General features: G+C 46.8%; 1 protein-coding gene across 3 annotated transcripts; it reads left to right on the plus strand.

Annotated features, from left to right (window-relative positions):
* Positions 1-763: 763 nt before the first annotated feature.
* Positions 764-25,790, plus strand: LOC135912216 (somatostatin receptor type 4-like). 3 transcript variants are annotated; one of them, XM_070528196.1, is made up of 5 exons: positions 764-865; positions 4,156-4,599; positions 14,302-14,576; positions 20,406-20,575; positions 21,707-25,790. In XM_070528196.1, exons 2-5 carry the CDS (start codon positions 4,183-4,185, stop codon positions 22,147-22,149), a joined length of 1,305 nt encoding a protein of 434 aa, XP_070384297.1. In that variant the 5' UTR covers positions 764-865; positions 4,156-4,182; the 3' UTR covers positions 22,150-25,790. The 3 variants fall into 3 exon arrangements, with proteins under 3 accessions (XP_070384297.1, XP_070384298.1, XP_065300666.2); XM_070528197.1 differs by lacking the exon at positions 764-865 and adding an exon at positions 3,081-3,116; XM_065444594.2 differs by lacking the exon at positions 764-865 and adding an exon at positions 3,490-3,605.
* The last annotated feature ends 50 nt before the right edge of the window (positions 25,791-25,840 follow it).

The raw sequence follows: 25,840 nt of genomic DNA on the forward strand, positions 1-25,840 counted from the left end.
CTATCCGTTTACGCAGTCTCCTATTGTGTCTCTGTTGTTTCCATCGGTGCTGCAGGTTAGTTTTGGCTTCCCACATGTGCAGCAACCGGGAGTCTATTGTCTCGAGCCCAGCTGTCGACGGGATCGTTTGCGTCATGCGCTCGATATCCCACCGCAGTTGGTCGGTCCACTGTTCTATATCTGTGATGTCTTCCATCTGTTGCTCATCACGATGTTTGCGTAGCCGATTCCAGTTGGTGATCTTCATTTGACGACCGGCATTGTGTTCCTGCGGACCGCCTTCTGCTTCTATGGAAATAATGTAGTGATCGCTCCCCAAGTCTTGCATGGTGTTTGTCCAAGTGACTTTGCGTGTGTTGCGCGTGAAAGTAAGGTCCGGCGTCGTGTCAGTGCTTACGCTGTTGCCCTGCCTTGTTGGTGCCACGGGGTCGGTGACCAGCTCGAGTCCGGCGTATTGCGCCGTTGCCCATAGATGGGTGCCTTTGGGGTGATCGTGCTTGTAACCCCACGCCGTGTGCGCTGCGTTAAAGTCCCCCCCCCCAATGAACAGCTGTTGCCCCTTGGCGATGTCGATTGCCCGTTTGAAGAGGACATGGAAGCGGTGCTGGCGGCATCTGGGACTGCTGTAGACGTTGAGTACGAAGATGCTATTGCGGGTCTTGCGTGGTGGAATTAATTCTACGAGAACGTTTTCGATGTCTCTGATTTTGGTATCGTGTTCGATAACTGTGTGCGCTCGCTTGACCAGTGTGGTGACGTTTGGTTTCTCCGCCTTGCCTGTTATAGACTGGTACCCCGCGAGTTTGGCGGCACCATTCGTTTCCTGCAGTATGATGACGTCTGGGCCTTCGGGGATCGTTTTCAGGTATTGTTGTAAGTGCGCTCGTTTGTTTTGGTAACTTCTGCAGTTCCACTGCCATATCGTGTGTTTTTGTTTCGATGAGTGTCGGGCCATGCTTATATCTTGTTACATGTGTTGCGCCGCTTCCCTATGCGACGGTACGATCGTGCTGTTTGCGGCTTCTAATCTCGACAGTCTGAGGTGAACACTCTCCAGGCTCCGCTGGATGGTACGCGTGATGGACGCGATGATAGTTTCCTCGAGATTGCTGAAGCGAGCCTCGAGTGCATCTATTCGCGCGTCGCGTATCGCTGCGCGCGTGCGTTTGGGTCGTGTTGCCTCTGTAAGGGTGGGAGTGGGTCTTCGTTTGGTATCGGGGAACTCGACCTCGTCGTCCTCTATGGGTTCCTCTTCTGTTCCCTGCGTGGCCTGAGTGGTCTGTGAGGGAGCGGGCCTGCGTTTAGTGTCGGGGTATACGACTTCGTCGTCGTCTAATGGTTGTTCTTGAGTCTCATGCATGGCCTCTGTATCGGTACCGCTCTTCACGGCATGCTGGAGTTGTTGTATGAGGTCGTCTTTTTCGCGAATCTGTGTCTGCATGTGTTCTATTTGCTTCTGCAGCGCTTGTATCGCCTGTGTTAATTTAGTTACCTCCGTCTCTGTTTTAGCGGGTGCTTTGTCGCCAGCCTTCGTGGTTGGTGCTCGTTTTCCCGTGACCGCATCTGCCCAGCTCACCTTCTCGGTGGTTTCGGTGTCTCTTGTTGAGGTCCTTCTGGGGGTGCGGCTGCGAGACCGGCGTTGCTGCTGCTGCTGCCGTGGGTTTGGGGTGCGGCTCCGGGACCGGGAGCGGCCTCGGCTGCGGGTCCTGGATCTCGAGCGTGGCTTGCCGGCGGGGCTGGTGGCTTTGGCGGCCGCCTCCGCTTCCTCGTTGGCCCTGTGTCGTTCCCATTGCCTCTTTGTCACGACGTAGGGGGTCTTGTACCTTGCGCGGCAGTTGCGATCCGCTGTCATGTGTGTTCCCCCGCACAGCTTGCAACGTGGGGAGCACTGGTGGTCGGGGCCTGGGTTGAGGGCGTCACAACCACGGCACACTTTGTCCTGAGGATTGGGGCACACGTCCATGCGGTGACCGAGTCTCCCGCAGCAGTGACACATGTCGACTTGCTTGCGATACAGGGTGCAGCGAAGTAGGGCGCCGCCGTACCTGACGTAGGAGGGCACTCGTGGTCCTTGAAAGGCCACTATGACCGTCTTGGTGTTACTCAGCCGTTTGGCTGCCAGGGCGTCGGGGTTGCGGGCGTGAACGATGTTGGTGTGAATGGACTTGGCGTCCTCCTCCAACGGGATTCCCCTGATGATTCCCTTCACCGTGTAGTCGGGGGCCGTCTCATAGGCACTGACCTCGTGGCGGCGATCACCGATGGTGATGGCTTCTAGTTGTCTGTACTTAGCGGCGTGAGTAGCGTGAGGTGTACTCACGACTATGATGTTTTGGCGGTTGTTGGTGCACACCGTGTCCTCCCCTGCTTCTTGCCCCGGTACGTTGGCCGCCCGGTAAATGCCCGACGCGAGGAGCACGGTTCCGGTGGCGGCAACGTCGAGGCCTCCTCTTGGTCGTATCACGACCTTGAAATCACTTCGTGGGAGCAGTGGCATTTTACTGTTCCTGATGACTTGCTGCTTGACGTTACGCTGTCTTTGACGCGAACGCTGTCGGTCGCCGTTCGCTCCCTCGCCGGTGCGGGAGTGGGTTCCGTTCTGGGTGTTGCTTTGCGCGGCCTCGCGGTTGAATTGGGTCTTGTATCGAATGGTGCACCAACCGTTGCCTTGGAGAAACTCTTCAGGGGAGATATCCTCCCCGTTCACTTGAACTTCCATCACCGCTCCGGCGAAGCGAGCTCCGGTGAGGGTTAGCGTGGAGCTGGTCAAAAGCCTCTGTGATTGGGAAGGAAGTCGTTTCCCAACTTGAATATGGTGGCAGTAGAATCTTGGTGACTTCCTGCACACGCTGGTGTTACATTCATGAGGTGAATGAGCGATAATCACAGCGAAATTCTGGGAAAACGGAGCCGACGTGAAGTGCGTTCGCTCCCTTCGGCGACTTCTTCTTCTTCCACAAAGAGAATAGAAGCCTTACACATAATTTGTCATGTGACGTACTTCTCTGTGCAAGCAGCTCTCCCTCGCCATTCTTTCCACGACAAGCATCAAACATCGCTTTCGTCATTGTGACGTAACTGCGTCGAGTTCTCACAGTGCGCATTCTCCTAAATCGGTATCTACATTTCGTCCCAGCTCGTGACAGCCTTAGAGAGCAAACACGTGTGTTCCACGAGAATAAACGTTGCATAGGATCAAACTAAATAAAGAAAGAAATTACAAGCTTCGTATTCAGTTGTGGAACATTTAATAAATCACTTCATAAAAGAAAGGTACGTTTCACAGATTCTAACGTGAGAGTTGAATCGGCAAAATTTTTGACCAGTGTTCTTGCTGAGCGCGGCATGATGGATTCATTGAAAATCCTGCTTGTAAAGTCTCTGACAATGATCAGAGCCTCAATATTCTTATCTGTCACCTCCCCATGTTTTGCGGACACACTTTCTAGTCTGTCTCATCAACTTACTCCACAAAAGGGTCGCTTTCTGACTAGGCTTCAGGAACTCTTGACGGTTGTGGATATTTACGTTGCAAATTGTGGACGCTTTGCTTCGAACATACAGCACTACAAGCTTTATGCGGCAGGTGGTGACCGCGTTCGAGCGTAGGTGTTCTTTCTTTTTCTTCATCTTTTCCAACCTCATACCTGATTGCCGCGAGTAGAATAGGTTTACAAGGGGTAATGAGATACAAAGCGCATCTGTAGGCACGGTGCCGAGACACCTGATACACAATAGAATTAATAAGAGAGTTCTGGAGGAGGTGTTAGCCCTAAATGATGCTCGTGATAATGACGGTAATGGTAACGTCCGCAATGGTTATGACAATCATTCAGTGCTCCCAACGTTGGTGTGTAGACTAGGTCATTACTTTAGCTAAACTTCGCACTTTCTCTTTTCTTCCTATATCTATCGCTCTTGTTCGCTTAACATTGCGAAGCATTTACGGCCCAACGCCCGCGGTGAAATGTTTTAACGCTCGTGTGCACCATCAACGGTTTCCGTGTATGCCTCGCTGCCGCTGTGCGGGTTCGCTTAGCGAGGGAGATATATTTATTGCGATAGAGGAAAGCCTAGAATTAGGCCCGTGCTTAGCAGATACAACGGTATGCGCTCAATGACGACCTCCCTTGTTTCTATGTCGGCTTTACGCAGGCGTTTAGCAGCGGCCCAGCCCTAACAATGACGTCTACAAGCGCGCCGGCATGTTTGGGAATACTTGACGAAAGAACTGTCGACACTGTTGGCGATGCCGCCGCCACAGTCGTGGCGGCCATCGCCAACTTGACCTCGGAGATCTTCGTCGAGTCCTCAACGCTGCCCGGCCTGAGGCGAAACATGTCCTCGAGACGTCATCGCGTCCTCCACGCGTCTGCCCGCGTGCCGGTGGCCATTCAGGTGCTGGACTTTCTCAACGCCGTCTACATGCCAGCCGTCATCTACCTGGGGCTCGTCGGAAACGTGCTCTCTTTGGTCACCTTCCTGTGCACCAAGCTTCGGAGTCGCACGTCCAGTCTTTACACGGGGGCCCTGGCCGTGTCCGACTCGGGCTTTCTCATCATGCTGTCCTTCGCCTGGCTCAACGAACGCGGAATCAACGTGAGTTAACCGCGAATTGACACTTCTTGCCAAGATGTGCTCCATATACGGTTAAGTGCTGCCCTAATTTGTGCATAACTTCATAATTTGCCACCGCTATCAATGATTGACCGTGTGAGAGTAACTACGACTTTTGAAAAATCATAATTGAAGCAGTTGTTGAGCCTATTCGGCAAGAATTTCGGCTGTTTAGGCAGCCAGACCAAATGGGCTCGTCATGTGTTAAGTCCCTGCTTGTTAATTTCACAACGTGTGCAGTGCAAGGCAAGATTGCTGCCAGGGGTCTCTGAAAGTGATTATGCGTGCTCTCTTCTTCGATGATTAAGGCATCTTCCTGTTTGCTCTATGTATTGTTTTCTACAGGACAGGGGGACGGTGCACACCACTTTATTGAGGAAATCACAGTATCTGCTCTGCTGCGTGATCTGGCATTGTGGATTCGTTTCTTTCTGGTTCGCTCGTGCGCACATGCTGTTTCCCTTGTTTAGTGCTGAGCAGACAACGCGGACGCCGTGTCTTTTTCCAATGTTGATGAGATTGTGGGTCAGCCCATGCACATATGGAATTAACGCACAATTATTTTTGGCATCCACAAGTTCAGCTTCGCTTTTGCTTTTCGTTTTCTTTTATTCTGCTCTACGAGGCCATCAGCTATGTTGTATAGCACTGACACGGAGTACCATACATTTTTCAGCCTACGTAACTATGCTTGAAAAATTTGTTCAGTTTGATGGAGGCATGATTTCTTTAGTGCTGAACTTAATGCTCAATTCGCGGTTGCCCTTTTTACAGTCTTAGATTGGCTTGACGTGAAGGTAAGAAATTGTTTATTTGTTCTTGGCTCGTACCTCCAGCATAGAGGTCCCGGTTGGCATTATAGTAAAGTGTCGAGGAACTGCAGAGAACTGCAGTTCGGGAGCTCATAAGTGAAATTCAGCTGTGGGAACGTTGATAGAAAGGGCTCTAGTACGGTGTCCTTGAGTTGTTAGTAATCTGTTGCATTCTCTGTTTGGCACAGTATCAAGAAGTCGCCCACGTGTCGATAGATCTATGTGACGCGCCTTTTCTTGATGTATCCTTGAATTTTCTTTTCGCATGCAGCTAAGTACAAGTCACTAATGATTGGGGCTATTTTTGATCCAGTGCAGACCCCTCTATTTTGGACAAACAAGGTACTCTCATGTACAGCAATTCTGGCAGCGAGATAGGCGCTCAACAGCTCCAAGAAGGTTTGCACAGGAATTCCTACCAAGTTTTGAAATGGAATGGCTCCTTACTCCTCGGTGGTCTCTCTCAGTAGATTCATCAAATCTGCGTGGAGTCATCATCATCATCATCATCATCATCATCATCATCATCATCAGCCTGGTTACGCTCACTGCAGGGCAAAGGCCTCTCCCATGCTTCTCCAACAACCCCGGTCATGTACTAATTGCGGCCATGCCGTCCCTGCAAACTTCTTAATCTCATCCGCCCACCTAACTTTCTGCCGCCCCCTGCTACGCTTCCCTTCCCTTAGGATCCAGTCCGTAACCCTTAATGACCTTCGGTTATCTTCCCTCCTCATTACATGTCCTGCCCATGCCCATTTCCTTTTCTTGATTTCAACTAAGATGTCATTAACTCGCGTTTGTTCCCTCACCCACTCTGCTCTTTTCTTATCCCTTAACGTTACACCTATCATTCTTCTTTCCATAGCTCGTTGCGTCGTCCTCAATTTGAGTAGAACTCTTTTCGTAAGCCTCCAGGTTTCCGCCCCGTAGGTGAGTACTGGTAAGACACAGCTATTATATACTTTTCTCTTGAGGGATAATGGCAACCTGCTGTTCATGATCTGAGAATGCCTGCCAAACGCACCCCAGCCCATTCTTATTCTTCTGATTATTTCCGCCTCATGATCCGGATCCGCCGTCACTACCTGCCCCAAGTAGGTATATTCCCTTACGACTTCCAGTGCCTCGCTGCCTATTGTAAATTGCTGTTCTCTTCCGATAGTGTTAAACATTACTTTAGCTTTCTGCAGATTAATTTTTAGACCCACTCTTCTGCTTTGCCTCTCCAGGTCAGTGAGCATGCATTGCAATTGGTCCCCTGAGTTACTAAGCAAGGCAATATCATCAGCGAATCGCAAGTTACTAAGGTATTCTCCATTAACTTTTATCCCCAATTCTTCTCAATCCAAGTCTCTGAATACCTCCTGTAAACACGCTGTGAATAGCATTGGAGAGATCGTATCTCCCTGCCTGACGCCTTTCTTTATTGGGATTTTGTTCCTTGCTTTATGGAGGACTACGGTGGCTGTGGAGCCGCTATAGATATCTTTCAGTATTTTTACATACGGCTCGTCTACACCCTGATTCCGTAATGCCTGCATGACTGCTGAGGTTTCGACAGAGTCAAACGCTTTCTCGTTATCAATGAAAGCTATATATAAGGGTTGGTTATATTCCGCACATTTCTCTATCACCTGATTGATAGTGTGAATATGATCTATTGTTGAGTAGCCTTTACGGAATCCTGCCTGGTCCCTTGCTTGACAGAAGTCTAAGGCGTCCCTGATTCTATTTGCGATTACCTTAGTAAATAGTTTGTAGGCAACGGACAGTAAGCTGATTGGTCTATAATTTGTCAAGTCTTTGGAGTCTCCTTTCTTATGAATTAGGATTATGTTAGCGTGTTTCCAAGATTCCGGTACGCTCGAGGTAATGAGGCATTGCGTATACAGGGTGGCCAGTTTCTCTAGAACAATCTGTCCACCATCCTTCAACAAATCTGCTGTTACCTGATCCTCCCCAGCTGCCTTCCCCCTTTGCATATCTCCCAAAGCTTTCTTTACTTCTTCCGGCGTTACATTTGGGATTTCGAATTCCTCTAGACTGATTTCTCTTTCATTATCTTCGTGGGTGCCACTGGTACTGTATAAATCTCTATAGAACTCCTCAGCCACTTGAACTATCTCATCCATATTAGTAATGATATTGCCGGCTTTGTCTCTTAATGCATACATCTGATTCTTGCCAATTCCTAGTTTCTTCTTCACTGTTTTTAAGCTTCCTCCGTTGCTGAGAGCACGTTCAATTCTATCCATATTATACTTTCTTATGTAAGCTGTCTTACGCTTGTTGATTAACTTCGAAAGTTCTTCCAGTTCTATTCTAGCTGTAGGGTTTGAGGCTTTCATACATTGGCGTTTCTTGATCAGATCTTTAGTCTCCTGCGATAGTTTGCTGGTATCCTGCCTAATGGACTTACCACCGACTTCCATTGCACACTCCTTAATGATGCCCACAAGATTGTCGTTCTTTGCTTCAACACTAAGGTCCTCTTCCTGAGTTAAAGCCGAATACTTGTTCTGTAGCTTGATCTGGAATTCCTCTATTTTCCCTCTTACCGCTAACTCATTAATCGACTTCTTATGTATCAGTTTCTTCCGTTCCCTCCTCAGGTCTAGGCTTATTCGAGTTCTTACCATCGTGTGGTCACTGCAGCGCACCTTGCCGAGCACGTCCACATCTTGTATGATGCCAGGGTTAGCGCAGAGTATGAAGTCTATTTCATTTCTAGTCACGCCGTTCGGGCTCCTCCACGTCCACTTTCGGCTATCCCGCTTGCGGGATAGCCGAAAGTGGACGCTGTGAATAGCACGCTGTGAATAGCATTGGAGAGATCGTATCTCCCTGCCTGACGCCTTTCTTTATTGGGATTTTGTTCCTTGCTTTATGGAGGACTACGGTGGCTGTGGAGCCGCTATAGATATCTTTCAGTATTTTTACATACGGCTCGTCTACACCCTGATTCCGTAATGCCTGCATGACTGCTGAGGTTTCGACAGAGTCAAACGCTTTCTCGTTATCAATGAAAGCTATATATAAGGGTTGGTTATATTCCGCACATTTCTCTATCACCTGATTGATAGTGTGAATATGATCTATTGTTGAGTAGCCTTTACGGAATCCTGCCTGGTCCCTTGCTTGACAGAAGTCTAAGGCGTCCCTGATTCTATTTGCGATTACCTTAGTAAATAGTTTGTAGGCAACGGACAGTAAGCTGATCGGTCTATAATTTGTCAAGTCTTTGGAGTCTCCTTTCTTATGAATTAGGATTATGTTAGCGTGTTTCCAAGATTCCGGTACGCTCGAGGTAATGAGGCATTGCGTATACAGGGTGGCCAGTTTCTCTAGAACAATCTGTCCACCATCCTTCAACAAATCTGCTGTTACCTGATCCTCCCCAGCTGCCTTCCCCCTTTGCATATCTCCCAAAGCTTTCTTTACTTCTTCCGGCGTTACATTTGGGATTTCGAATTCCTCTAGACTGATTTCTCTTTCATTATCTTCGTGGGTGCCACTGGTACTGTATAAATCTCTATAGAACTCCTCAGCCACTTGAACTATCTCATCCATATTAGTAATGATATTGCCGGCTTTGTCTCTTAATGCATACATCTGATTCTTGCCAATTCCTAGTTTCTTCTTCACTGTTTTTAAGCTTCCTCCGTTGCTGAGAGCACGTTCAATTCTATCCATATTATACTTTCTTATGTAAGCTGTCTTACGCTTGTTGATTAACTTCGAAAGTTCTTCCAGTTCTATTCTAGCTGTAGGGTTTGAGGCTTTCATACATTGGCGTTTCTTGATCAGATCTTTAGTCTCCTGCGATAGTTTGCTGGTATCCTGCCTAATGGACTTACCACCGACTTCCATTGCACACTCCTTAATGATGCCCACAAGATTGTCGTTCTTTGCTTCAACACTAAGGTCCTCTTCCTGAGTTAAAGCCGAATACTTGTTCTGTAGCTTGATCTGGAATTCCTCTATTTTCCCTCTTACCGCTAACTCATTAATCGACTTCTTATGTATCAGTTTCTTCCGTTCCCTCCTCAGGTCTAGGCTTATTCGAGTTCTTACCATCGTGTGGTCACTGCAGCGCACCTTGCCGAGCACGTCCACATCTTGTATGATGCCAGGGTTAGCGCAGAGTATGAAGTCTATTTCATTTCTAGTCACGCCGTTCGGGCTCCTCCACGTCCACTTTCGGCTATCCCGCTTGCGGAAGAAGGTATTCATTATCCTCATATTATTCTGTTCCGCAAACTCTACTAATAACTCTCCCCTGCTATCCCTAGTGCCTATGCCATATTCCCCCACTGCCTAGTCTCCAGCCTGCTTCTTGCCTACCTTGGCATTAAAGTCGCCCATTAGTATACTGTATTTAGTTTTCACTCTACCCATCGCCGATTCCACGTCTTCATAGAAGCTTTCGACTTCCTCGTCATCATGACTAGATGTAGGGGCGTAGACCTGTACAATCTTCATTTTGTACCTCTTATTAAGTTTCACAACAAGACCTGCCACCCTCTCGTTAATGCTATAGAATTCCTGTATGTTGCCAGCTATATTCTTATTAATCAGGAATCCGACTCCTAGTTCTCTTCTCTCCGCTAAGCCCCGATAGCACAAGACGTGTCCACTTTTTAGCACTGTATATGCTTCTTTTGGCCTCCTAACTTCACTGAGCCCTATTATATCCCATTTACTGCCCTATAATTCCTCCAATAGCACTGCTAGACTCGCCTCACTAGATAACGTTCTAGCATTAAACGTTGCCACGTTCATATTCCAATGGCGGCCTGTCCGGCGTGGGGTATTGTATAATAAATGTATTTGATGTTAGTCGAGAACCCATACGAATAATTCATTTGGTACATTCTTATCTCAGAGGTTAGTCCTTCAGAGTTCCTAATCATGAACGAATCTTCTACCCTAACTTGGGAAAGGTGCCAGAAAAGGTGTGCTGAATGCAGCATTTGCCACGTGTCTGCTTCCGGTAAAATGGCGCTGAAGAGTGTACTAATTTTGTGGGTTTTTACACTGAAGAACACCGACACGTGCTGGTTTTCACTGCTTTAACCTTGTTGCACAGCTGGCTGCCATTACTTATTTCTTCTAGAAGCATCTTGACCTTTCTTTTCGCTTCCTTTAGGTCTTTATTTTCTACCTTGTTGAAGTTCCTGTTTATGACTTCTAATGGTCTGGTATTGTAGCTGCTGGCATCGAATACTATAAATCTCCTTTTTTTTTCGGAACTACACACTGTTAAGTTTTCTTTTTTTAATTCCTTTACAGTTTCAACAAAAGTGTGCACATGGCGTTTGTGTTATTTTGAACGAGCCAGGACACTTCTTCACTCACAGCTCGGCTAGTATCCTTTTCATTCGCTTTTGCTGCGACTCGTCTGATAATGGCAAGCTTCCCTGCTGCGTCTAGTCTCGGGCAAAGCGCAAATTTTGTACCTAGTTCCAATACTTCAACCTCCCTACTTTGTTTCGAAGAAATACCATAAAAGAAGTTTTCAGTTTTGGCAGCTTTTTTGAAAATGATTGCGCCTGAACGCGGGCTTTGCCAGTTTTTCCGTCTTGAGCTTGAGTATGAAAACAATCTTTCGTGCCTCGGAAATGCGTACCAATTTCTTTGTATGAGTCAACATGTAGAAGTTACCTTGTATTGGAGAAACGTTTCAGAAAACAAGTCTTTCTATGTTGTTCCAAGCTGTTCAAAAAGCAGTTCGACTGCTTTGGCGACGCGATAGAGGACAACAACTTCTTACACGAAATAAACAATTTTACTGCCTCGACACAATCTACAGTCCAAGCACCTATCAGGTTTAAAGATTGATTACAACATCATGCGTGCATGGATGGTGAGTTCGTTATGTGCACCTGCAGGCCCTTGAATTATTCTGCCATGTCTATTGTTTAGGATGCTCTAGCCATGTTGCTGGCATTGTCATAGGACTGGCTACGATAGTTATTGATTGAAATGCACTTATCCTGAAGAGGGAAACGCATGGTTGTTACCAGAAGTTCACTAGTGTGGAATTGGTACAAACCCACTGAATCTTTTGAGAACGGCACCATGTAGCATGTACCAAAGCACAATGTAAAACTAGTGAACATGGGACTCGTATGGTGCAAAATTGACTAGGGAGGAATAGTCAGCTTCTTGCTCCACATCAACAATCCATCTCGTTACGTTAATTATCTGACATTATGTCATCGAACTCATTGTATGTCAACTTGTGAATATAAGGAGTGCATATGACGTCCACACGGGTACACAGCGCAAAAGACGCGAAAAGAAGGAAGAACACAACACAGGCGCTGATTTCAACTGATCTTTATTTGCGAAATCACCAGAACTACATACATGATCAAAAGTAAAGAAAAACAAGTTTTGCATTAAGTCACATATGACCCCCCCCCCCTTCGCATCATAGCCAGATGCTTGAGTTTGTTGTTGGTAAGGGCAATAGACGGCATGCTGAGCCAAAGGTCACCCAGCCGCTGTATCTTGTCAGCTTCTACGATTTCACGTGTAAGCTGTTATCAGTGTTTGTCACCAAAGCGGAAATCAAGTATCTGGCTGTGTTGCAATAGGGCTCATGTGTGGCATAATGCAAAAGTAGTTTTATATCACTTTTGCTCAGGTATACAGTTCTGGCGATTTCGCAAATAAAGATATGTTGAAGTTAGCGCCTGTGCCGTGTTCTTCCTTCAGTCGTCGTCTTTTCCGCTGTGCACGCCTGTCGATATTGAATAACCAATTCGCCCAAGCTTCCACGTTATCATGTATTAAGTCACGGTCATGATCCTAATGAAAGAAATACGAAAGGCACGGCAGGCGTTTTGCAAAAGAAGAAGAGGTGAACCCTCGTCTCTTATTTGGGAGTAGGCAAGAAAGAAAAGGCCCTTGCCTGCTGGCCGGCCGAGCAACGAAAGATGCCTCTGTGCATGAAGAGCAGCTTACCTCCCCATACTGCATATTCTTTGCTTCCATTTGAACCACTATAATACCGTTTGAAAGTATTCTTGTCGCAGAACACTCCCTGGAAAACACTTTACAACATTTATAGTATGGCTAAACTTTTCTCCAGGGCCCTGGCGAAGGGTTTTTCGAAATTGCTGAGGGGCCCATCAAGGGGTTGTATTACATGAGTGGTTTTACTGTATACCTCACATTGATAAGCTTTCCAAAATCTCAGCAATGCTTTTTACATGCTGCTGAAGTGGTGAAATTGTTTTGATACAGGAACTCTTCGAGAAATTTATTGCAGCCTGTTCTATAGCCATCTGTCGTACTGAGTTACATCTGGGGGCCATTCATACAGTGAGCCTGTAAAGAAACTTCGAAAGAAGGCTGTACGCTTTATGACTTTCTCACATTTCGATGCTAACAGAACGCTCCTCTTTCCAAAAGGAAACATTTTACCGTTTCCCTCATAACTAAATTGCAAACACTTGTAATGGTTAATAATAGCATCGTTACCTACTCCATTCTCTGCGAACAGCTTTACCGAATCTGGACGCTGCATACGCACTGCACTAAAAAAAAAATTGCTAGTTACAAAGCCCATAATGTGTATGGTGAACGGGGAATTTCAAATGTTGGAGTAGTCGAGCGGAACGATCTGCCCGCAGAAGTTAAACATGCAGCTGATTTTCAGATATAATTAAAGCTATATATTCATGACCCGCTTTCCTATGTTTAATATTGGAATCACTGCATGTCGTTTTCTTTATTCTACTCTATTTCACATCACTTGTAATTGCACAGTTATACTGTTTGCTTTTGAAGATACTTTGTATTGTGTTACCTTCTTTAACGGATGCAAAGTGCTTATTTTTGCTTAGACGATGAGTAAAACGTGAACAAGGTGAATGCTGGAGCCAACGTTTCGACAAGTGGACTTGTCTTCTTCAAGGCGACATATGCCTTCCTCGCCACAGTATATATAGGTGGGGTTCTTCTAAAGGGGAGAGGGTTTGAGGCGGGAGGACGCGGAAACGAGAAAAAATGTGTTAGCGTGTCGAATTGAGAGCAAACTCTCAATTGAGATTACTCTCAATTCGACACGCTAACACATTTTCCCTCGTTTCCGCGCAAGTTCGTTTCCCACGCGCATGCTGCCGCAATGTTCTGGCACGAACAATTTTTTTGCGTTTGAATAGTGTTCTGTAGTTCTATCGCCCGGTTTGGTAGTCTGAGGTTTGAGTTGTACTTTCACCGCTTATACAAATGCACCGATGCAAAGTGGGCGTGCTCCCCCGCAGCCGAGTGCTGAGGGGAGGGGGAGCTTACGTCGCTCAGTACTGAACCACTGAAATTCACGCGCTGTTGCGCGACAGCTTTGTGGCACCTGATGGCATGCACATGCTGTGGTGGAGCATTGTAGAAGGATGGCCTGCCTCTCCTGCCGTCGTCCTTTCCCTCTGTTGCAGCTGTGTGAGAAAGTATCAGACGCTCTCCACGCCAGGGGATGCACTGGTGGCGAAAACAAAGATCCCACGGATTCGCTTAGGTGCATAGCCAACCTTGCGACCAGTACAGATATTCTGGCCAACGGCTTTGATCGTTACAGAATCATGCAATAAAACAGAAAAAGCTACTCATACATCCTCACTTCAAGAAATGTGCGCCTCTCAAGCACGTTATTTTTTTTGTTAAAATCGAATAGCTTTTTACAAGCGTTCTACTACTCGCTCACACCGAGAATAATATTGGATGGCTTCTGCATAGTTTCTTCACCCTTTAGTCATTCGATAATCACAGTTTGCGGAGAATAAGCCGCTGAAATAATAGTTGCCGACATTTGTAATTTCAAAGGACAAAGAAAAGGAATCATCACATCGGCATTTCGGCACAGGCACACCCGTATGGACTCTGTCTCGCCACCGTATTCTTCACTTCGGCGTTTGCGAGCTGGTCGGTGTGGCTGACGGTCAGCTTCACGGCCGAGCGGTTCGTGGCCGTGCGCTACCCGCTTTGGAAGCTGCAGGCCAGCTCACCGAGCAGGCGGCCACGCCTCGTCATCGGCGGCACTGCAGCACTCAGCGTCGTGGTCAACGCTCCCTTGTTGGTGTTCGTGCGAGTCGGCCCGAACGAGCTGCACGACTGCAGCATTCGCCCCGAATACGAGAGGTGAGCCTGGCGTAAATGACGCCCGCGCCCGTACGTCGCCGGATCCCTTTGTGGAATTAACGGGGTGAGGTTAACGAGCCCCGCTATTACGTTTGCGTTCAAAGGACGAGCTGCTTTTCGGCGAAACGTTTTTTTAGGACTTATGCGGAGAAATAAAAGAAGGAGACCATCACTCGCTGGTTTACTTCCCAGAAAAGGCAAGGCGTAGGTGCAAGGTATATTGGTGATTTTCATGCACAGTACCTTGCCTTTCCTTGAGGTGAACTTGTGGTAAATAGTATTGCGCGCTTGCTTATGTCCTTATTGCATCTGTCTACGTCCTGCTGCGGTCAAGGCACCGGCATCCGTCGTGAGACAGTGTTTCCCCCGTCGCTCTCTCTTCAAAAATTGCCTTCCGGCGACGTTGGCCAATGCCCTTACCGCCGCCGATGGCCGATTCTTTAGAAGAAAAAGGCGAGAAAATGCTGTCTCTTGACCGAGGCAGGTGCCGTGACAGTGGTGGCAACGGGCGCGTTTGACGACTGGCTGAATCAGGTTTTAGTGTCTCGGTCCACGTGTTAAAACTTTCCGCTCAAAAAAAAGGACATCCTTTGCGCACACTTTGCATTCTCTCTTGTCTGATACACTAACTTTTTGTCCATGTGTAAACAGCATTTATTGACCTGTGGAATGAAGGTGTTATGGCTGCCGAACAGCTTGTGCGCTTTTAAATCTTAACGATGGGATAGCGCGTTCGAGAAATAGAGATGTGTGAGGTATTTACTAATTAAACCAGTCATCACTCAATCACTCAGCCGTTTACTGAGTTGACCATTTTATCAGGGATTAAATAATTCAAACAATCAATCTAATTCAACTTCCAGAACTGAATGTGACTGGTGTTGATCCTGAGATAAAACCTGTGGTATGTTGTTATAATGAAATCAATACTTATCACATGGGCAATACGTCATGTGGCACTAGCAACTAATCTGTGCAACAGCAAAATCGGCGCTGACGAGGCGATTTCGCTTCCCACCGTATTACTGAAATCGTTCGAAATGAGAGCAAAATTATAAATCACCGCCGAAGCACTCCGTGCAGATGGTTAACCAGCAAAGCTGAAATGTGCAGCCCCGGTGTTTATCGAAGGGTTAATCCCCATGGCGGATTAAACGACGGCTTACTGGGCTGCCGGATCCTCCGTACCCAGTTTCAGCTAGCGCTCAGCTGCACGAGCCTGTTCTTGTGCCCGGGCTGCAGCATCGGCACGGCGCAGACGAGCGCATTCCCTGTTCTGTTCGTGGCGCTGCTGATCAAAAGCTGCCTGCTCCTCAGGAGTACGCCTGACGTGTGGCTTAGCGATTTCTTAGCCAGAGAAAAACTGCTGTGACGGGTGCGACGGAGGGCAACGACGTCACTACTGGCACAGCTAGTCGCGCGCTTCTCTCCTTTCTTTTTTTCGCGCGTGCGCATAGGATTACGCCGGGGAAGTTTTCAGAGTGCAGTCGGCAGATGGACGGACGAATCGGCAAGTCTTACACAGCTTCGCTATAAAATTAAGAAAGGCTTACGTAATGAAACGTTAGGCCATCAAAGCCCGTCCCAAGCACGTCAAAGCTATGCGAAAAAAAACGGAGTAATATCTGTCCCTTTAGGTGACATTCTATTCATTGAATTCAAGCCGAAATACTTAAGGCGTACAACACTAAATGAAAGGCAGAGGCGCACGGCAAACGAATGAAAGTTAAAGCGAGATGAGACTCGCTGGTTGCTCAGAACTAATATCCTAGTGGAAGGAACAATATGAAAGGAGCAAGAAAGTTTGTTCTCGCGCTGCGCTGATTCACACTACTGTCTTTAGAAACGCACTTCCAGATAGAGTTCTCTGTTTTTTTAATTTTATTTGCTAGCCCGGAAATATCTGAAGTCCTGTAATCTGAAGTCGTACACTGCTGTCTTTATGAACCACACTTCCAGAAAGAGTTCTGTGACGTTTTGAGTTTTTTTTTCCTACCCGCGCAATATCTGACGTCGTATAATGCAAGGGGAGCGCACTGGAGGACGGCAGAAGACTAGACGGAGTGACGCAATTAAAAACTCGCAGGCGCCAGCAGGTATCGGTTCACGCTGGACAGGAGTAAATGGAGAGCGCAGAGAGAGGCCTTCGTCCTGCAGTGCACATAAGATAACCTGATGGTGATGACGAACACAAGGATTCTTTCTGTCGGTTTTATTCGTTTCTGTTTTTTTTGTCACTCACTGCTCAGGAACGTCAGGCGCTGTTTAAAACGTATATAGAGAGTTTCATCGACAACTGAGGAAAAGTGAAAAGGAATTGTACAGTTAAAAAAAATAGCCCTGATGCATTTTTGGAGGCAGTGCGGCAGCGTCACAATAAGCGGTGGCATTAAGTAAATTACGTGGCTACGTATAGCGTATAATACATTTCAGAGATATATTTCTCTGTTCGTATTTGTTACTGCCTAACTGATCGCTTGTTTCTATGTTTGGCGTTATGTTATGGAATGCGTGTGACCAGTCTAGCTTTTAGTCTTGTGCAAAACATAACTCGTCAGTTTTGTTATGTTAGTTATATTATGAGGCTTTAATGCGCAATGTACAATAAATAAGTAATTTGGTTGCGTGTACCTTCGTCCTATAGACGGCGACTTCAACACCGGAATTTAGTGGGGCTAATTATTCCTCAACCCCCATTGCTAACGGGACCGAACTAAAGGCAAATCAAGAGAAACCTTTATTGTATTGCTGAAAATTAAAAACATCACAAATTTAAGAAGTCTAATTTAGTGCAGATATTTAATACATCATGACGGCACGCTAAAATATCACGTCATAATGACAAGGACGAAGCAAACTTATATTGTGGAATGAGGTTGCTGTGGTGTAAAAAATAATATTAGAAATTCGTCACTGTGATATGTGCCTTTAATTATTTAGTAAATAAACGTACACACTACAATAAAATCGTTACACTAGCATAAGCTCATATAAGAGCTGGTAAGCTTCCAGCTGAGCCGAAACCTTACAAGTGACCAGAGAAACACAAGGAGCCGCAACTGCTTCATCGTCTTTGTTAATGTTTAGTTCTGCTTCTTTCTTATACCTATTTAAATGTAACAACTTCCAAATCATTATACCACGTCGTCTTTGTCCGTTTCTCGTGCCTGCACAATTATTGTAAAATGTCCCTTTGTTGATATGCGCAATAGGCAGTCTCGTAAATAACGAAAACAAGAAAGACAGGAAAACCGGACCCATTCGACTTTGTGAAGGTAGTTGGACAGGGGAAACTTGGGGGACCACCACGTACGATATGGTGACGAGACAAACAGCAAACTTTGGCAAACGCTCTTCGTATTACTGTGACATAGCGGGCTTTGACCCATTGAATTTTTTGCTTGCTTACTGCGGTATGGCCATTGCTTCAGCGGGTATGAGCCATTGATGATCACAGGTTTCGGCATGTTCTCTATGATGCTTTTTGCTCGCTTAGAGGGGTATGAGCCATTGCTTTTCATGATAGTTCTTACCCGCCGTGGTTGCTCAGTGGCTATGGTGTTGGGCTGCTGAGCACGAGGTCGCGGGATCGAATCCCGGCCGTGGCGGCCGCATTTCGATGGGGGCGAAATGCGAAAACACCCGTGTACTTAGATTTAGGTTTACGTTAAAGATCCCCAGGTGGTCGAAATTTTCGGAGTTCTCCACTACGGCGTGCCCCATAATCAGAAAGTGGTTTTGGAACGTAAAACCCCACATTTTAATTTTTTTTAAATGATAATTCTTGGTCACACTTTTCTGTCCGCGGACACGATTGTGGCCTGCCGCGTAGCTGTAGACAGCTTCTCTGTAAAATGCTGGGATGTCACGTCACCTTATAAGGGAGACGTCATATAAGAAAGTCAGTTTTCGATTGATAACAAGAGATAAGCAAATGAACGTTGAGTGCGCTTAAGCTTCGTCTTTAAGTGTCGAACACGATAGTGTTATCGGATGCCGTTGACGCCGACACCGCATGACAAGCGACACAGCGCCCGATAGAAAAGAATGATGGGCTGATCTCGGCGGCAGTGTACGGCCGAACAATGGCCCATACCACCGTAAGGAAGAGGCTACAAGTGGTGACTCATGAATGGCTCATACCCTAGAAAGCAAGAAAAAGGGTTTGTGTTTGAGTTTCTGCCTAATAGAATTGTGATTTCTGGTATAATCAAATTGCAATCCGACGCTATCATGTCGGTTGCCTGTTGGCAAGCCGGACTTTTCGAATTTGCTGGCGCATTTTACTTTCATAAATTAAATTATTTCAGTAACGCCTGTGTGCCACATGGTGGGTCTGCATGGGTGTGGGTCGGGAGGATTTTCTTCTGACAGGCAACGCCACCGAAGGCGGACGCCATCGCCGACACCAAATTATCTGCAATGTGGGGCCCTTAATGCCATCTCGTGGATACCAGCAGTACATTTTTCTACACTGTTAGGTTGATAACCACAAGAAGGACCCCCTCCCGTTTTTGCCACTGGGTAGCCTTGCAACCAGCGAGGATAGACTGAGGAAAAGGGGATGGCAGTGACGCCAGCCCCCACTCGTGCGCCTCTGCATTATCGGCATTCCTATGTTGATGTCCGCCATCGCTCGTCACGGTGGCTCAGCGGCTATGGTGTTACGCTGCTAAGCACGAGGTCGCGGAATCGAATCCCGGTCGCGGCGGCCGCACCCGCATGGGGGCGAAATACAAAAACCCGTGTGTCCCGAGCATTGGGGGCACGTTAAAGAATCCCAGATGGTCAAAATTATTCTGCAGTCCCACCACTACTGCGTGCCTCACGATCATATCGTGGTTTTGCACGTAAAACCTGAAGATTTCATTTTATTATCCGCCATCATGTGTAGGTAAAACAAATTGGACCGGCAATTGCACTTGCAGCACTTCGTATATTGGCTATCCTCTCGCTAAAGACTAATATAAATAGAAAAAATACCAGAATGCCTATTCTGCTCAGAGAATGCTTCTGCAGAAGTCAGGAAATGAAAGCATCACTGATAATTTGTAGAGTTTAGTTGGCATCAAGGCCTACCTTGACATAGAACTTGTCCGGCCTTTCGTTTAAATATTTAATTTTATTCTCTCTAAATATGGTGCAGTGTTTTCAAAACAAGGTCTTTCCAGACTTCAGATTGATTTGGGGATCGTAGAATTGGGGTTTCCAGCAAATTCGGTCTGCGGAAATTAAAAGATTTGAAGCCTTCTAGTATTCATGGGGCCAAAAAAATAAAAGCGTCCCAACGAAGTTTCGAATGAAAAAGAGGCCCGAAGTTAGCGTATATCTATGCACGGGACTGTAATAATGCGTAATTAGCGCACGACGACCCAAGCGAAACTGAATTGAACCAGGTCGAACTGCACGCGCCTAAAGTTTGAACCATAACTGTGTCTTTACTCAACGAAAACTACTGGCCGACACCTTATGCAGTGCTGTGTAAAAATGTGGCCCAATGCCCAAAGAAAGTGCCGTCAAAACTACCAAAGACATGGTACCACTCACCCGCCGTGGTTGCTCAGTGGCTATGGTGTTGAGCTGCTGAGCGCGAGGTCGCGGGATCGAATCCCGGCCACGGCGGCCGCATTTCGATGGGGGCGAAATGCAAAAACACCCGTGTGCTTAGATTTAGGTGCATGCTAAAGAACTCCAGGTGGTCGAAATTTCCGGAGTCCCCCACTACGGCGTGCCTCATAATCAGGAAGTGGTTTTGGCACGTAAAACCCCATAATTTTAACACGGTACCACTGTATCACTGAAATTGCGCCTCTACTCTTCCAATTGCAGTGCACTCTACTACCTGAACATTCTGGACACGGTGCTTACCTTCATCGTACCTTTCCTGCTGATTGCGTTCATGAATTTCATGATTTGCCGCGCCATCTACCTATTCTACGCTCGCTACAGGAAGCAGCGCTGCATCCCCTTATGCCAGATGCACTCCAAAGACTTTAGCGGTGAGTCGTCTGTGTGCCCCGTTGACAGAGCGCGTATTGTGGCCGCTGTCCAGCATAGTAACAAATGAACTGGAGCAAGAGGTGTATTTGAAGACGCATGCGGGCAGCCTAAGAGATATTACAACCTGTTTTGCCTATATCTAGTTCGCTGACTGATCTTTTCTTCATTCCCGAGCATTGGTTATACACGCAGTCATACTGTTCGTAGGTCATGGTTAGCCTGCGTCATCCTACCTACGTTGGTCATGCGAAATTGTGCATTACAATAGAGTTCTTGATTGAAACTGACTCACTCACTGTGGATTTGTGAAATTTTCGCAACCGCACAACATACGTAAGTGTACATCTCAAGAGCCTATCCTTAAAACGTTGTAACCATGCTGTGGTCTTTTGCAAGCGTTGCTCTTAGAAATGAATGCGTATAATTTAGTTCAGAGTTCGCGTTTACTTTGGCGTTCATTTTCGCAATATACATTGTAAGTAGAATAATGGTATTGTTATATTGCTATGCTTGCACATATTAACTCTTGTCTTTCTTCCCACCCCCCCACCCCCTTTGTAATGCAGAAGTATGCTTTTCTGGTAAATAAACGGGAACAAATGAGAAAAAAATTAAAAGGTGATGTCGATAGCTCAAACCCAGAACAAAAGCTGCAAAAGACTGTATTAAACCCAACAAACAAATCGGGACAGAGGACAGAGGAGAAAACAGAAGAGAAGGTCCGACTTCAAAGCTGATCTTTTTCGTTACAGTTCAAATATACGCATCTGGTAAAAACAAACGAAGCCGACGAAAAGAAACGAAAACGCGAATTGGAAGGAACTCTTACTAATTGGAAGGCAAATGATCAGGAATATCGCCATGACCGTGAAAGAGGTCAAATAACCCAAAACTACGACGGCAAACGCTAAGCAGACGGAAAATCTAGAAAATGAATTGTGGCCCGTACCACTGCAGTCGAAGTCGTGTTGCTTAATCACCTAATTCCGACAGTTGATGCATAAACTCAGGCAGCTTTCGGTTATCGTTGGGGTCTGTTGAGAAGAAGGAAACGCTCCACCAAAGTGTGTTCCAAAAAAGGTGCACTTTCTCAAAATATGTACCGTTTGTTTTTCTTCGCTCTTTTTCAGCTTCTTCACCCAGCAGACGCAACGGGGAATCGTTGGTCTCTCAGGACGGCACGATCACCGCGACCAGCGGCGGTGGTATCGCTCACGCAACTCAGATCAGCGTCACGCGCATGCTCCTGCTCGTGTCTTCGGTTTTCATACTGCTCAACCTGCCGAGCTACGTCATGAGGATTTACGTCTTCCTGCTGGCACTGGGACACTCAGAGCTCCCTGACCCTGAGCACAACAGTCTGCCTTACGTGCTGCAGCGCTATTTCATGCTCCTCTACTACACCAACTTCGCCATCAACTTCGTCCTCTACAACGCCAGCTCTCGAATGTTCCGCATCACGCTGTGCGAATACGTGCAGGGCCGATGGTTGGCGCTGCGCGATTCCATAGCAGGCAATCGGTCGAGCTTCGGCCGCTCCTCCACGAGCCAGAAAGAAGACATCATCATTTGAACATTCCAGCGTCCATGCGCTGGGACGATGCAGTGATCCAACGTACGGCATAGCGTGAAGCCTGGCCGCCTCGTTGAAGACTTTTGCTCATTCGTGCGACGCCAGCCCCGTGATAATGTGTCGCGATGGTGACCTGCCGACAATGGTTTATTTTTTTCTAAGGAAAGATAGAACAGCAGCAATCTGTTCAAGAGCCTTAAGATTCTAGAGAGTTTTTCCCACTCTTCCATGCTCACGTGTGGTTTTGTCGAAGCCTCCGAGACGCCCTCTGCACGGAACGGACATCTGCCGGGGACCACTAAAGTGTCATTCGTCATTACTACTGTAATCAGGAGCGAGCGCCTCCCGGTAGTGCTTAAGCAACATTGTGTGAACTGTCATCATAGCTAGATTTGGCGATTGCTTAATATAGGAACGTTCACGCGATCGAAAGAACTCATTGTAAAGTGCCAAAACAGTATTGAGGAAATGCCACTCAGAATGCTGCAATGACGCATAGCTAGGAGTGTGGCAGGACATCGTTGAACTCTGTTGTGAGCCTGACGAAGTGGTCGTCCAGGCCTATGCTGGTGCTCTCATGTGCGATCGTGGGCAACATCATCAGTATGTTTTTTTTTCGCTACGAAGAGTTATTTACAAATGGAAGGATTGCCTCATTCATGATTTGAAGCTTAGAACCTATGGGTGGATGTCCAAGATACAAAGGTCGTTGCTGAAAAAAAAACATTGCTTTTAAGCTTCCTTATTCTTGTGATATCTAAGAATGAAATGCTTCGTTCTGTACAGTAATAACCAGTGATTCTTGCGAGCTTTTACCTTACATAATCTTTGTGTAGTTACATCGTATAAACAGGTTGATCTCATCCCTAAAGTCCACTGGCACGGATATTTTGCTAGAAATAAGAATGCGGTATATAGAGATGATGCGTGAATGGGCGCGGTAGTGTTCACATAAAGGAAGGAACAGGGTGCCTTAGAGGAACGTCACTTCAGCCTTCTATTGTGATAGCAATTAGACGAACACTCCAGGCGCCATTCTTCCCTCGTCGTCGGCGTCGCCATCACCGTGAAGTTCCATATAAAATACAATGGCGATAACATCGTTGCCGCGCGCCGTATCCCGTATGTGCGAGTGCAAGCGCGCGAGGCTGACCCGACGACGCTGGCTCAATCCGCGTGCGCAAGGGAGGAATGCGAGGAGGAGGCGCGCTGTCTTCCGTCGCGCGCAACCTCCCGGAGGAGGGGACGGAGGGAGACGTTCTATTCGGCGGCGAGTGCGTATGGCGCCACGGTGCGGGCCCTGTCTTCAAAGCGATTCGTGAAGGGGGCGTAGTGCGCCGAGTGCTGACAGCTTCGTGTGCTCTGTGTTCTCGCCACTTAGGTCGTGTCGAAGCGAGACGAAGCACGAAGGTCAATTTGCTCGTTGCTGCTACTGTACTTTCTCGCTGCAGCGTTTCAACAGCGGAAGTGCACCATCATCGTGTGAGATTCCTTGATGTTTGCTTGTGCGCGTGTGACACCGTGCTTGTTAATTTTCTTGATAAGCCAATGTTTACAAGTTTACGCGACGGATAAAACTGCTATTAGTACTTCGTATGCCTGCCTACTAATTTCCTGTCATCATCGATGCTTAACCTATAGGGCGAAACTGAACTTTTTTTTCGTACATAAATTAAACCTAGGGCGCTATAACGTAAAACTATTCCAAACTTTTCTATTCCAATTCTGCTATCAGCCCTCCGCGATTGGTCAAAAACTTTTTTTCGACCACGCCCACTTCACCTGTCTGTCACGCGACGTCACGAAAACCGTGATACCTCTCCATCTGATATGTTTACACACTGATTATGCATGATTTGACAGAAAAAAGAAAAACAGTTATTTCTGATTCGACCCATTTTCGCCATTAGCCCTCGGCTATTGGTAAATGTTTTCGGGCTGCACCCACTTCACCTGCCTGTCAGGCGACGTCACAAAACCGCACAAACTCACTGCGTCAAAGTGACGTGTACGCGATAAAGATGCATTAATATGCCGAACAAAACTGAAATTTCTTCGGAATAGCCGTAGGCTGCCCCGTTCCGAAAGGAATAAAAGAAAGATGGCTGCCGCCGATTGCTGAGACGCTAGCTACATGCACCTGCCGGAGAGCATGGGTGTATTTGCGTTTAATAAAACTTCTTGCGGGGCCATGCAAGGTTTTTGAGCCCTTTCGACACGTTTACCACCTCATCCTGCCAACTCTTCCTTGCTGAAGGTCAGTTTTAGCGTCATTCTTAAGCTTCCGTTGCATGCCGCCGTGATTTTCGACCAGCCACTACAAGCTAAGTAAGGGAAAGCCGACCAATCTCACACGCCGGCACCACCCTCTTCATCCGGTTATCGATTTTCAGTGCACTGGCTCTGCCCCAGTGAATCCCTCTGCACTTGAGCTTTCTCCTCGCCTCTTTTCTGCCAATTAGATACGACAAGCCGCTCAGTTTAGACAACGTTATTCGTTTTTCAAGCAAACAAAGGTGACCTCCTATGAGCGAGCAGAGCGTTTGATTTGTCTGTTCAGACAACTCTGGGGGTGACCGCCCGGTGCTTGCGTCGGTGGTTACGCAAATTTGACGTCAGGAGATTGGAATAAAAACATATTGGAATAGTTTTACGTTATAGGGCCCCTACATTTGACGCACAGCTTTCAGGTTATATGTGCGTTGAGCGTTACCTTCCTGATGGTACTCGTGATCGCGCATTTTCGATTGGTAATTTTCAGCATGTAGGGCTCTTACTTACTCAAAACAAACTAAGAAAATAGCACTCGCTGTTTGCTAAACATATCAAGTGAGACAGCCGTGAAAGATATCACAGTGCCAAGATGCTGCAGACATTGTTGATGCCGCAGAATAATTTACAGGTTGTCATGTGACTAGTTTATCCCATATGTTCCCGACAGCAGCGCACAAACATGGCACATGCCCGTATCATTTTCCCAACGGATGGAATTTACACTCATATGTATGAATGAGATGACGATAGCCCAATGACAGTTTGTGGTCGCGCTGCTTTAGCGAAAACTACTCTCGTCCTTGAGTATATTTGAGGTGTTGTTTAAATGAAACTGCTCACTTTTCTACCCATTTCTAACACATGATGGTGCTGTTCATTTGACGTGTGCTTTATTTTACAGCTTCGTACAGTCATGCTAAAACTCGCAGCTGATTCTTCAGGCGCGTCATACTTCGAGCAATGAATATAAAAAAATTGCGACGTGAACAAAGAAACGCCCTGCTCTGAATTACGTAATACTGTAAGTTCATATCTGGCTCTGGCGAAGACACCATTTAAATTCCATGTTTTGCTTGTTAGGTGACATGCCAAACCGCTTTCTCATTGTGTCTCTATATTTTAGTGGCAATAAGAAGAAAATGTGGACACTCCTTTCTGAGGTTTTAATACGTAATCATTGGGTGAGTTTATTGGGTATCATGTAAGGACCACAAACACTTTTCACGTGCTACTTTAGGGTACCACATAAGACATTTTTTTATGTTGTCAAGAATTCATGACGCACCGCATCCCAACATTACACTGAGGTCAGAAGACCAGGCGTTGTTTCGGACCGTTCACGACCATGCGGGGAACGAGGGTAGCAATGTGGGCTTGTTGGTAATGCATCTTCAAGGGGAGTATGGTAGCGCGATTC

Source organism: Dermacentor albipictus, chromosome 10 (genome assembly GCF_038994185.2).
Source record: "Dermacentor albipictus isolate Rhodes 1998 colony chromosome 10, USDA_Dalb.pri_finalv2, whole genome shotgun sequence".
Taxonomy (NCBI): Eukaryota; Metazoa; Arthropoda; class Arachnida; order Ixodida; family Ixodidae; genus Dermacentor; species Dermacentor albipictus.

Bases quoted from the DNA above. Each gene is read 5' to 3' on its own strand.
- LOC135912216 (XM_070528196.1), top strand. From the start codon at position 4,183: ATGACGTCTACAAGCGCGCCGGCATGTTTGGGAATACTTGACGAAAGA. The intron at 4,600-14,301 runs GTGAGTTAACCG...ATTTCGGCACAG, and splicing joins TCAACGAACGCGGAATCAAC to GCACACCCGTATGGACTCTG. The intron at 20,576-21,706 runs GTGAGTCGTCTG...GCTCTTTTTCAG, and splicing joins GCACTCCAAAGACTTTAGCG to CTTCTTCACCCAGCAGACGC.